The 12,059-nt window shown below is 37.1% G+C and overlaps 1 protein-coding gene across 1 annotated transcript in view; it reads left to right on the top strand.

The window, feature by feature from the left end:
- The window catches only part of PRKG2 (protein kinase cGMP-dependent 2), an 89,350-nt gene that overhangs the window by 38,086 nt on the left and 39,205 nt on the right, over nucleotides 1-12,059 (top strand). Inside the window, exons 6-9 of the mRNA XM_077774747.1 lie at nucleotides 979-1,056; nucleotides 2,570-2,664; nucleotides 6,370-6,438; nucleotides 11,351-11,449. Of these exons, the coding sequence (XP_077630873.1) occupies nucleotides 979-1,056; nucleotides 2,570-2,664; nucleotides 6,370-6,438; nucleotides 11,351-11,449 (341 nt within the window). The remainder of the gene's footprint in view (nucleotides 1-978; nucleotides 1,057-2,569; nucleotides 2,665-6,369; nucleotides 6,439-11,350; nucleotides 11,450-12,059) is intronic.

Raw genomic sequence — 12,059 nt, 5'->3', positions numbered from 1 at the left:
GTCAATGACCAAAATAGATATTGAAATACAGCAGACATAAAAGTAGCTTTGTCTGGATTTTGCTTTCAAATCTAAAAGGAAAATAAGAGAGAGCTATGGCATTGTTAATTATGCCTTTTTAAGTAAATGAAAGGCCCATTTTTGCTTGTAGAAATAATTAAGAGCTCCATTTTGGTTCTATGACTTTGAGACAATGTTTAAGTGGAGTAGAGGTGGACAGTCTAATCCATCTTTTATTTTCTGAGAGACTGAATTGCTCTGTCGGGCTGACATATGGATGAATGGCTTTTCCCTGCCCAAGTATTCTCTGATTACTCACATACACATATATGAGGGAACCAAAGAAATATGTGACAATTTGAGATTTCATGAGGACAAACCTACCTTGAAGAAGAGAATTTACATGTGAAAAATTCTAAGGTCGATCTTTTATGATGATACAACTTTGAAAAGAATCCGTATGAAAGAGCTACTTCTGGTGTCTGCAAATTTTCCCAGCCTTTGCCCTTCAAGGAATTAGAAGTTGAGGCTGATATTCCTAATGTTTGCTGGGGATAATATTTTCAGTTTCTTAGATACTCTTTTTCTAAACTTGAGGCCTGGTTTCAGGCTGTTACAGATCACTGAACAGTTTGTATTTTGATTCTTTCCATGAAAGCCCACCTGTATGTCAGGGATTATTGCTTTCCTCTCGTTTCTCTGCGTGTTCTTTAGTCTCCGTGCCTGAAAATCAGTCTTCCAGGCGATTTTTTTTTCTGTGAAAGACAAACAGAAGTACAGGTAATAAAGCAAAAGCCTCTTTATTTTCTACTGTTTATGACTGTGATGCTTAAGAAGACTACAGTGACAATAAACAACAAATAAAAGCAACAGGCGTGGGATGCTCATTTCAGAGGCACAAAGAGTTCTGTTACATTTATGCCTTCATCAGGATGTCTCCACTGAATTTAACCTTTTCTTTTTCTCTCATCCCAATAGGAATACTATGACAAAGGAGATTACATTATTAGAGAGGGCGAGGAAGGAAGTACATTCTTCATTTTAGCAAAAGGAAAGGTAAATACGAATTAAAGCTTACTTAAAAGTAAAACGTGAAGTCTTTTCACATTAGTTTGCTCTGCACCGCAGCACTGGAAAGTCTCTGCATTGAACAGGTAAAGGCGCCTCTGCTCAGAAGAATTTCTTGGGGTTTGGTCTTAGCATTGGGTTTGGGGGCACAGGAGAGCTGTCATGGGTTCTGGCTGAGACAGTAACTTCTTAGTGACCTTAGGCGGGTCTCCTGACTTTCTTTGAATCTCTTTTCATTGTGTATAAAATGACTAGATTCTTTCTACGATCCCTTTTATCTGTGATTCTCAATCACACCAATGGTCCAGGAACAGGGCTGGAAATTTTTTCCATCCAGCAGGTGTGACAAGCAGCCGGTGGAGGAGAATGAATTCAGCAGTTGAGGACAGCAGTGGGTGGGCATAAAGCTGTAGAAAGATGGGACTCAGAACTTCACTTCATATACCATAGCTCAAGTTGGTTTGGATGCTGATGGAAGTTTTATGCTCTTATATGCAGTAGATCTTTTTCTTTACTTAAATTGTGAGTGGATAACATGTTGCCATTTGTTCCTGTGTTGACTCTTTACAGTGTTGCTCAGAGATAAAAGGCCTTTGTGAAATATTGAAAGAAAGAGTGAAATCTTGAGCACCTACATCCATAACCTGTCCAGTTTTTACAAATATTCTTTCTTCCATGGAAGGGTTTATCATCAGAGATTCAGGCACTGCCCTTTGTAAACTGGTTTGTTGTCGAACCTTGAAATGGGCCCCCAATGAAGGAAAAAAAAGTAACAAAATAGTTTCAAACCTCAGAAACCCTTTTTTTTTTATCATTTCTCTCCTACCTGGACTCCATGTTTTCAGAATTTCTAATCAACACTAAGCAAGCCTTGTTATCATGTTGAATTGGTGTAAGTCTAGCCATAAACAAGGAATATTGAAGTTTTTGTTTGGTTCTGCTGTGAGACTTCTTAAACCTTCCTGGGCTGTGGGTCACACTGAGACACCCATGAAGTTATGGCCCTTCTCCATACCCACGTTTTTCATCCAGGTTTAGAGGGTAAAACAGAAGATTCAACAGTCATGGATACCCGATTCAGAACTCCTGACACTTACCCTTATTCTTGATTAATTGGTCAACTCTCTGGCTTTTTGCAGTAATAGAAGTTCCCACAAGAACATTAGTATTTGCTTTGAATATCCCTAGGAAGGAATCGCTGGATTCACATAAAATTTTTTAACTTTGGGAGGTGGGATTTGAATGGAGAACCTTCAAACCTTCCTCTTACAAATTGGGAGTCATTTGGTCATGTTAAATCACAGGATTTCTCAGTCCCTCCGAATGAATTGACTGTAGTTAGATTGTCCTAACTACCACAAAGTGAAAGCAAAGGCTCTTCTATTTCCTTCTTTCAGTCAAGTTTATATACTAGAGGGTCTGGTTGAATGAATATGTGTTCAGATTCTCATTTTTTCCTCCTTCTCTTTCTCTCTCTTCTTAATTGTTTAACATCATTTAGGTAAAAGTCACCCAGAGCACAGAGGGCCATGATCAACCACAACTGATAAAGACACTGCAGAAAGGAGAATACTTTGGAGAAAAAGCTCTTATCAGGTGAGCCCATGAAGTCTATACCATACTTAAATAATTCCTTGGTTATTTTGTATGTGCAACTACTCATTTAGAGGTGTCAAATTGAGCTACCAAATTAGTGTCAGCAAATATCCAGGAATTAAGAAAAAATTTTAAACTGAGCTCTAAAAAAATTCATTGTCATGCAGGAAATAAGTACACTAATTGCACAGAAAAGAAATGGGAGGAACACCTGGGTGGCTCAGTCGGTTAATCATCCAACTTCAGCTCAGGTCATGATCTCACGGTTCATGAGTTTGAGCCCCGCGTCAGACTCTCTGCTGACGGCTCAAAGCCTGGAGCCTGCTTCGGAATTCTGTGTCTCCCTCTCTTTCTGTCCCACCCCAGCTTGTGGTCTGTCTTTCTCTCTCTCAAAAATAAATAAACATTAAAAAATTAAAAGAAAAAGAAATGGGAAATGCTTAAATTTGCTAGTCAAAATAAAATTGGTGTCCTGTTAGAATCTTTAGTTTAAAAGAGAGTCAGAGAGGGGTGCCTGGGTGGCTCAGTGGGTTAAGCATCTGACTTAGGCTTAGGTCATGATCTCATGGTTTGTGAGTTTGAGCCCCGCGTTGGGGTCTGTGCTGACAGCCTGCTTCAGATTCTGTGTCTCTGTCTCTCGGTGCCCTTACCCTGCTCACACTCTGTCTTTCTCTCTCTCTCTCAAAAATAAACATTAAAAAAAATATATAGTCAGAGAAAGAGATTAAAGATATTTTCTTTAAGAATGAGTTTTTATATTTCCAAGGTTTGAAATATTGCCATTTCCCCTTCTTAAAAAAATTATCCAATAATAACTTCCCATGTTTTGTGTGCTTTTAAATCATTATGCTAAAAGTAATATTTTCTTAAGGATTCTTATCAGCTCATGTTGCAAAGTTTAGAAACAACTCAAAATAGTGTATAGGAAACTTCTACCAGACCCTTGGGTCTTTTGAAGTATGAGTTTATCTACTGTTGATCTAACTTATGGAAGAAATATTCATAAAGATCAATCAAATGTCTCAGGAGACACTAAAGCCTAAACAACTTCAGAAAACAACTTCAAGCCTAAAACCTCAAGCCTAAAAACAAAACAAAACAAAAACAAAAAACTGCATTTTAAAAAATGTAAATAACTTTATAAAAGATCAAATTAGAGTTTTGAGCAATACTTTTTTTGGAGTTACATATGTTTTTAAATGAATACTTGAAATTAGTTAAGCTATCACTTTAACTTTATAAAAATCACTATGTTAGACACAATAATTATCCTCATTTACAGTTCAGAAAAATTAAATGCAAAGAAGTTAAGTAACTGTCCAAGGTCATTTTTTCCTTTTTAGTTTTTGTCATGAAGCCCTAGTTCTGCTGATTTGTATGTCATGATAACATTAAGTACAGAGCAAAGAAAATGTGTTTATAAATTACTGGAAAACAAATTTGATTATTTAAAAATTTTAAGCTCTTTTTTTTTAAGGAAAACTACTTAAACTTAGCAAGTTAAATTATGGCTATTTTTTAAACAATTTAAAAATGGAATTTAAAGGCAAGTTTAATTTTTCTTTCTCATTTTCTAGTAATTCTAGCTAGTAATTAACTTGTTTCAATAACAGGGAAATTGTCCTTTTTTATTTTTTTGTTTGTGACTGAATATGAATACATTCATGTAATATAATTATGTAATTTTGTTATTCAAACCTTCAGTGTATTTGTTTTTAACATTACTAGATTTCTTGCTTCATACCTTCAAGCAAAATAACTAAAGTTTGAAAGTGCAGAGAACTGTATAAATGTACTATATAGTCAAAATAGCTCTTGAAAGGAAATATATTGTCTGATTTTGCTGGATCTGAAATAATTTACTCTGTATGTCACGGCTAGCCAATTACAGTGTTTTCCATTGAGAAACATAGGAATTTATATTCAGTGTAGATACCCAGCTCCCCAGGCATTTGAAAGCATAAAGCTAAAATCGATGAAAAGGAGCATTGTATACAAATATTTTTACATTTTTGTGCATTTTTATGCTATCACTTTTTAGGGCCACTAACTGTGACTCGATATTCCATATATTCTGTATCTTTCTATGACTTGACATTAAATAGTCCCAGGAGTTCTTTCAGCATTTTATGTGCAAAAATAAATCCATGGCACTTACACAGTTATTATGAAAGAAACGTGTTTTATAAACACCTAATATTTATAAAGTGTTTGCAGAGAATATTCCTAGTCAGTCTTGACAGTGACAAGTGAAAGAATGGCCACATCATTCATTTTTTTGAGCTCACAAATCAAATTGGCTCATATCCAAGATCATATGTATAAGTATATGCATATCTGTATCTACATATAGCTATAGATGTCAACACACATGCAAGTTGAGTAGAGACTGCCCAGCTCCCAACTCAAAAGCTCATCAGCCTGCAGTGTTTTTGCTGATGTTTTCTGGCAAGGACCCGGTAGACTTGGAAGGAGCTGTGTGTTATGTCAGAAGGATTCTCGATGTCAACTATGTGGATAGGGGACTTCTTTGGAATGAGAGATGGCCCACCAAAGTTTTCCTGTCCCATTACTGAAGGAAGATGAAGGAACTAGATATATACTTTGTGTTTGCCGTTTTTGACCAGGTCACTTAGTGCAGGATCAATATGCTTGTTCCTCTCAGTTACCTTAAATGAGTCTCACAGCACTGGGTACCATATGGGTGTGCCGTTTTTCGGGGTCTTTAGTTTGTAACGAATAGAGGCAGGAAACTTATATAAATAAAGGTCTCTAAAGAAATACTTTACATAATGCTTGGTCTGTTGATATTCATTAGGTAATTAAATTTGCCATCATTAGATCATATGCCATAATTCATTGAATCTAGGGTATCAGCTTTGAAAGTCACCATTATATAATGTGCCTCTGAGAAAGAGAGACAATGCTATTGATTATATTATGACTCATCGTCAATTGTAGGACACACTCTGATTTCAGAGATTCTAGGGAAAAATGTACATCTTAGGCTTTATGCAATTCAAGTATTTTAGTGTTTATTCAATCATTGAGTGATATGGCACTAAAACCAGTTTCTTTAGGTTTTATTCTTTTGTTTTATTTGTTTTGAGAGAGGGTGACAAAGAGTGAGTGAGCTGGGGGAGGGGCAGAGAGTGAGACTCTCAAGCAGGCTCCCATCGAGGCTTCTGATGTGGGGCTGGAACTCATGAGCCCTGAGATCATGACCTGAGCCAAAATCAAGAGTTGGAGACTCAAATGACTGAGCCACCAGTTACCCCTGGGTTTTATTCTTGATTGGCTTTTTATTATATGTTAATTACTTGAATGTTTTTCCCAATAAATGTGTTTGATTTGTTAATTTCAGTTTGGGCTGCTTATTAATTAACAATTCCCATTTGATCAGGGGAGAGTTCTTTTATTTTGCTGACACAAAGCACAGAATGAGATTCCTTACTCAGTTGTAATTCCTCTCTATTCCCAGTGTAATTTACCGTCCTCTCTGAATTCCTTATTGAGATAACCTTTATTGGGACACATTTCAAATGCTTTTTTGGAAACGGGTAGAATATGTTATGATTTTTAAAAAAAGCAGTCTTTGGAAGGTTTAAGTGATGGCATTTCATAAAAAAAGCAGCAGGTCCTCTAATAAAAATGGATGTGTAATTTCTAACTGTAGAAAATTGACTTTCCTGTTTTTGTCTGCAGCGAGGATGTCAGATCAGCTAACATCATTGCCGAGGAAAATGATGTCGCATGCCTAGTTATAGATCGAGAGTGAGTATGCGGATCCTGTCGGAGAAGGCAGGCTATTGCCCCCTTTGAAGACTTGGCCTTCTGTTACTCCGAAGGCCCATCTGTCTTCTCATTCATCACCACTTAGAAATGCTGGCCAATCGTCAGCTGCAAATACATTCTATTAAAATTCATGGGGAGGAACTGGGCCTTCTAATCTGAATGTGTCTGTGGCAGTGGCAGATGCTGGCAGGCTAAATATTTTGTGTGCAAAGTTTGTACATAAATATCAGCAATAGACCGATACAAATTCTGCATCTTCCAGAGAAATAAACTTATTAGTACTCTTATGGATTCCCTCCACACAATATAATTTATTTCTAAAATGCTGTAAACAGTCAAAAATTTTTTTGAACAAAACCTCTGTATCAGATATGTTATAAAATACTCATTATTAGCTATATATATATTTCCAGAGAAGGTTTAATTTAACATTTGTAGTAACTTGCAAGTAATGTGTGTTAATATTAATCTCTAAATGTCTCAGGTTAATTTTCAGGAAAAAGTCCTTGTGTCCTTCACTCACTTCAGATCATATTTGAACCCGGCCCTTTGGATCTCTCACTAATCAGTTGAATATTGATCGATTAGCTAGATATCAGAAAAGGGAATTCAGATATACCAAAGCTAGGCCATTGTCTAAGAAAACTCACAGTGAATTGAAAGAAATAGGGTATACTCATGAAAGATTAGCAAAAAATAGTAAAATGAAGAATAACAAGAGAGTAAGTATGTAGTTGATTACTAATTGAGATTAACATTCATTGAACATAGAACCAGAGATTTAGAGCTGGAATGAACTTTAGAACATTTTTAAAAATGTTTATTTTTGAGAGAGAGGGAGCAAGCATGAGCAGGAGAGGGGCAGAGAGAGAGGGAGGTTGGAGGATCCTAAGCGGGCCCTGCACTGACAGCCAAGAGCCTGATGCAGGGCTCGAACTCACGAACCATGAAACAATGACCTGAGCTGAAGTGGATGCTTAACCAACTCAGACACCCAGGTGCCCCAGAACTTTAGAACTTTAAAATATATATATATATAATATATATATATATTTAATATATTTATTTAGTTTTGAAAGAGTGCACATGGGGGAGGGGCAGAGAGAGGGGGACAGAGCATCGGAAGCGGGCTCTCCACTGACAGGCTGCCAGCAGCGAGCCTGATGTGGGGCTCGAACTCACACACTGTGAGATCATGACCTGAGCTGAAGTCGGACGCTCAGCCGACTGAGCCACCCAAGTGCCCCCCCAAAATATATTTTCATTGTGGAGAATTTCACACATTAAAAAGCAGACAGGATGATATTATGAATCCCATAATGTAAGTCCAGAAATGATCAATTAATGTCTTATCCAGATCCCTTCGCCACCCCCTCTCTGCCTTCTCCATGCTCTTTTCGAACAAATTGCAAACATAAAATGATTTCATCTATAAATTTTAGTAGAATTTCTGGAGGGTAAATGTCATTTATAAGGCATGACCACAATAAGGTTAACATACCTAAAAATTTAGCAATAATCCTTTTTTATTTATTATTTTCAACCGAGGCATAATCGACACAACATGAAATTATTTTTGGGTTTACAACATAGTGATTCGATATATGTATATATTGCAAAATGACCACCACAATAAGTCTAGTTAACATCCATCACCACACATAGAACCATACTCCTTAATATCACTTTGAATTACTTTAATCTCTGTCTTATGGATAAGAAAAGAAGTCCCAGATCAGTAAAGGGTTGCCGCAGCGATGCCGTCCTGTGATGCAGCAGGAGGTCCTGCCCGGGTGTCCTGAGCATCTTTCTTGCAGAGTTCTGCCCACTGTGGCCTTTGGCTCCCGTGGCATGTCTTCAGAAAGAGGATCAATCCTAATGTAATAAAGTGGGCAAGGCTTTATTTTGTTAAGTGTGGACATGGGGCTTAAAAATTAATAGGAATTCTTCAGGCAAATAGGAAATGTAGAAGTCACTCCAGGTGAAGCATGACTTAAAAATGAAGGCATAGGGCTAGAAAGTGCAGAATAGGTTCAGACAAAAGTAATCTTTGGATGCCAGCTCACAAATGGAAAATGCATTGGTACAGTATTGTCCTGATAATGCATTGTTTCGAATAGGAGTTCATTAAAAATATATGCATGCACTGAATAGCATTGACTGTGTGGTAGAATCTTGTAAGTTGCTCTGAAATGCTAGGACTAAAAATATGAGAGAGGAAGAATTCCTTTCCTTTTTCTGCATTGTAATCACACAAGCAAATATTTATACAATGCCTCATATATTCATAATCCCTGAAAGGGTTGCAGTCATTTTATAGAGTTAACATATTATTCGGAAGATTATAATTTTAAAATGTTCAATTTACATGTGTAAGATTCTTTAGTATACAAAGTATTGTGTTAAGCTCGAAGAGACTTAAAAAGTTACATGAATTGGGGCGTCTGGGTGGCTCAGTTGGTTAAGCTTCTGACTTCAGCTCAGGTCATGTTCTCACAGTTTGTGAGTTCAAGCTCCACGTCGGGCTCTGTACTGACAGCCCAGAGCCTGGAGGCTGCTTCGGATTCTGTGTCTCCCTCTGTCTCTGCCCCTCCCTTGCTCACACTCCATTTCTCTCCCTCTCAAAAATGAGTAAACATTTGAAAAAATTAGAAAATAGTTATATGAATTTCTTCTATGGATGAGAAAGGCTGAATATCAGATGTAACTAGGTTGACCTAGATCCTGGATTTCCTGAACAGTTCTGGTTGGCTCAGCATCTTTGTTATTGGCACCACCTTTCACTCTGAAAAGTACTCAGTTTGGATGGAAAAATGATAGGATCCTCGTAGCCATGACTAATAGACTAGGTTAAGATGCCATGATAATTCTCCCACAGTACCTTATCTACACTTACATCATTATTCTCATTGTATCTCATTGCTTTATGTAACATCTGTCTTCCCACTCTTCTGTAAGCTTCATGAGTCCAGAAACACTGACTTGTTCACTGCTGTTGCAGTGCCAGCAAATGACATCGTCCTTGGCAGACGGGAAGTGCTCCACATGTTGACTGAATAAAGGGCACCATCCTTGCAATGAAATATAGCGACTGAAAACCTTTGGCTCTTTATTTCTTCTTTCCTAATGCATTCTTTCAAAAAAATGCTTAGAATGAATACATTGCAAGGAGAGTTCAAGTTTTCCTATTTTTAGGTCTAATGAAGTGTGCGAAATGGCAGTATCTCTAAATACATGGAAAGTGTGATTTGTGACATCTCCATCATTGTTTGGTTGTTGAGACAGATCTCAAAGGAGCTGATTACGTCAGAATGTGCCGTCTGTACCATCAAAATGATTACAGGCTCTTTGTCACAGCTAGAATGTTGTAGCTGTTTACATTTACTTTAGCTCTGGGATGTGGAGAATTTCTAGGATCCTGTGACACCAGTATCACCTACATTTAAAACATGAGATTTGTTTACAATACTTTAATTAGTTTAACAGTAAGCAAAATAAGGGTGATATATAGAATAAATAAAAACAAAACAAAGTGGGGCGCCTGGGTGGCTCAATCAGTTAAGTGTCTGACTTTGGCTCAGGTTGTGATCTCATGGTTCATGAACTCGAGCCCCACATCAGGCTCTGTGCTGACAGCTTAGAGCCTGCAGCCTGTTTCAGATTCTGCATCTCCCTCTCTCTGCCCCTTCCCCACTCATGCTCTGTCTCTGTCTCTGTCTCTCTCTCTCTCCAGAATAAATAAACATTAAAAACAATTTTTTTTTAAAGAAAAACAAAGTACAAGAAGTATTTCCTTTTTACTTGATCATTTCAACCACTGGATATTTGAAATTTCTTGGCAATGCTTTTTGTTTCTCACTATTCTACCAGTCCATAGAGCAGAATAGAAAAGAGTGGAGAGTAGATCTGAAGAGAAAATTGGAAAAGACCCAGCACAGTATATAAGATATGCTTAATAATGTGAATGTAGATTAGGGTGAATTCAATGTGGGGAGAGCTCATCAGGGCTAGGAAGGCAATAAATGACAACAGTACAGTAATGAGATGTCTCTGGTTTATTAGTTTTAGGTGTTTTGAGGTAAATTTTCATTCCTTTCATTCTTCTATGCCCAGGTGCTTAAGATTTACCAAGAAGATTAAAGCATAGTTTCTAGAAGGATAGTACTTGCAGTAGAGAAGAGAACTACCCTAAAAAACCACAAATCAAGATAGATTGTCAAGTGTAGGGTGGGGAAGCATTGAAAAGATAATCGAGAAAATATATTTCACTGGTGAGGAAGGGGATTCTTTATTTCTCATGGGCAGTGCTTGGTATGAGTTTCCACAGACACTGTAGCGGGGGTGGGGAAAGTAGATGAAGTCTGATCTGTGGGGCAAGAGGCCAAGGGAAGATACTGGCTGAGCCTCAGAAAACTACTAAGATAATGTAAAGCATTTAGATTTGATTATGAAGGAATGCGAAATGAGGAGCATTATGGAGGGAAAGAAAAGATAAATTTTATCCTTGATTTTTAAAATAAATAGCCTCATTTGAGGAAGTGAAGTTAAGAAAATCTGCCATCCATGTAACCTGTTGATTCAGTAAACACATTAGTAGACTATTAGTAGTCTACTAGTAGTCTACTAGTAGACTATTTCCTGTCCCCTGTCTTCTGAAAAAAAAAAAAAAAATGCTGGTAAACCTGAACCACAAGACAGAAAACTACAGAAATGTTTTCTCTTTGCTTTGTTTTCATAAACTCACAGGATTAATTCTATAACTTCTAATGGCTAGTCTACATTTTATGGCAACTTTAATGTAACATAAATTATTGAAAAACCATTTACAAAGCCATGAATAACCATACAAATGGTCTTTTATGAGCCTGAGAAATTTATTTTATTCACTTAGGACATTCAACCAAACAGTCGGGACTTTTGAAGAACTCCAAAAATACCTCGAAGGGTATGTGGCAAACCTAAACCGTGATGATGAGAAAAGACATGCAAAGTAAGTGGATGAATGTTTTCCTAAGCCGCATAGGACTTCCAGCAGTAGATGAAAGAGCACAGGAATATGATTCACCATGTGCTAACTTTCTGTGTGCTGTCACTAGAAAATTTGGGGGGAAGTCTTTTAAATTGATCTTCTCCAAAGAGGATGCCACTTACCACTAGTATGGATATTATTTTAGTCTGTAAGTAGTCAGCTTCTTTTTTTGGGTGATGAGTAATAATGTCAGGGAGACATTTCCTGATAGGTGGCCTTGGGAAAGGGATTCTATGTCTGATGACTTAGCTCAAAAGGAGATTAATTCAGAAATGGAAACGGAAATTGAACAAGAGTGCCAACGGACTAGAGTAAGCCATTCATTCTGATTTCAGGTAGACAGCTGGAGTAGGGTCAGAATTATTTCAAAATATAAGGGAGTTATTGCTCAAGGGTGTGTGTGTGTGTGTGTGTGTGTGTGTGTGTGTGTAGGAAGACGTTGGGTGATAATAACAATAATAACATGGTAATATTGATGAAGAATTTTGTGCTTAATAGAAAAACTACTTTGTAAAATTAGAATTATTTGAAAATCCTTTACATTTTACAGAGTAAATACGTAAGCACATAT

This window comes from Crocuta crocuta, unplaced genomic scaffold, assembly GCF_008692635.1.
Source record: "Crocuta crocuta isolate KB4526 unplaced genomic scaffold, BGI_CrCroc_1.0 scaffold237, whole genome shotgun sequence".
In the NCBI taxonomy this organism is placed as follows: domain Eukaryota; kingdom Metazoa; phylum Chordata; class Mammalia; order Carnivora; family Hyaenidae; genus Crocuta; species Crocuta crocuta.
Note: the sequence above shows the minus strand (reverse complement) of the source record. Positions and strands in the feature narration are given on the sequence as shown.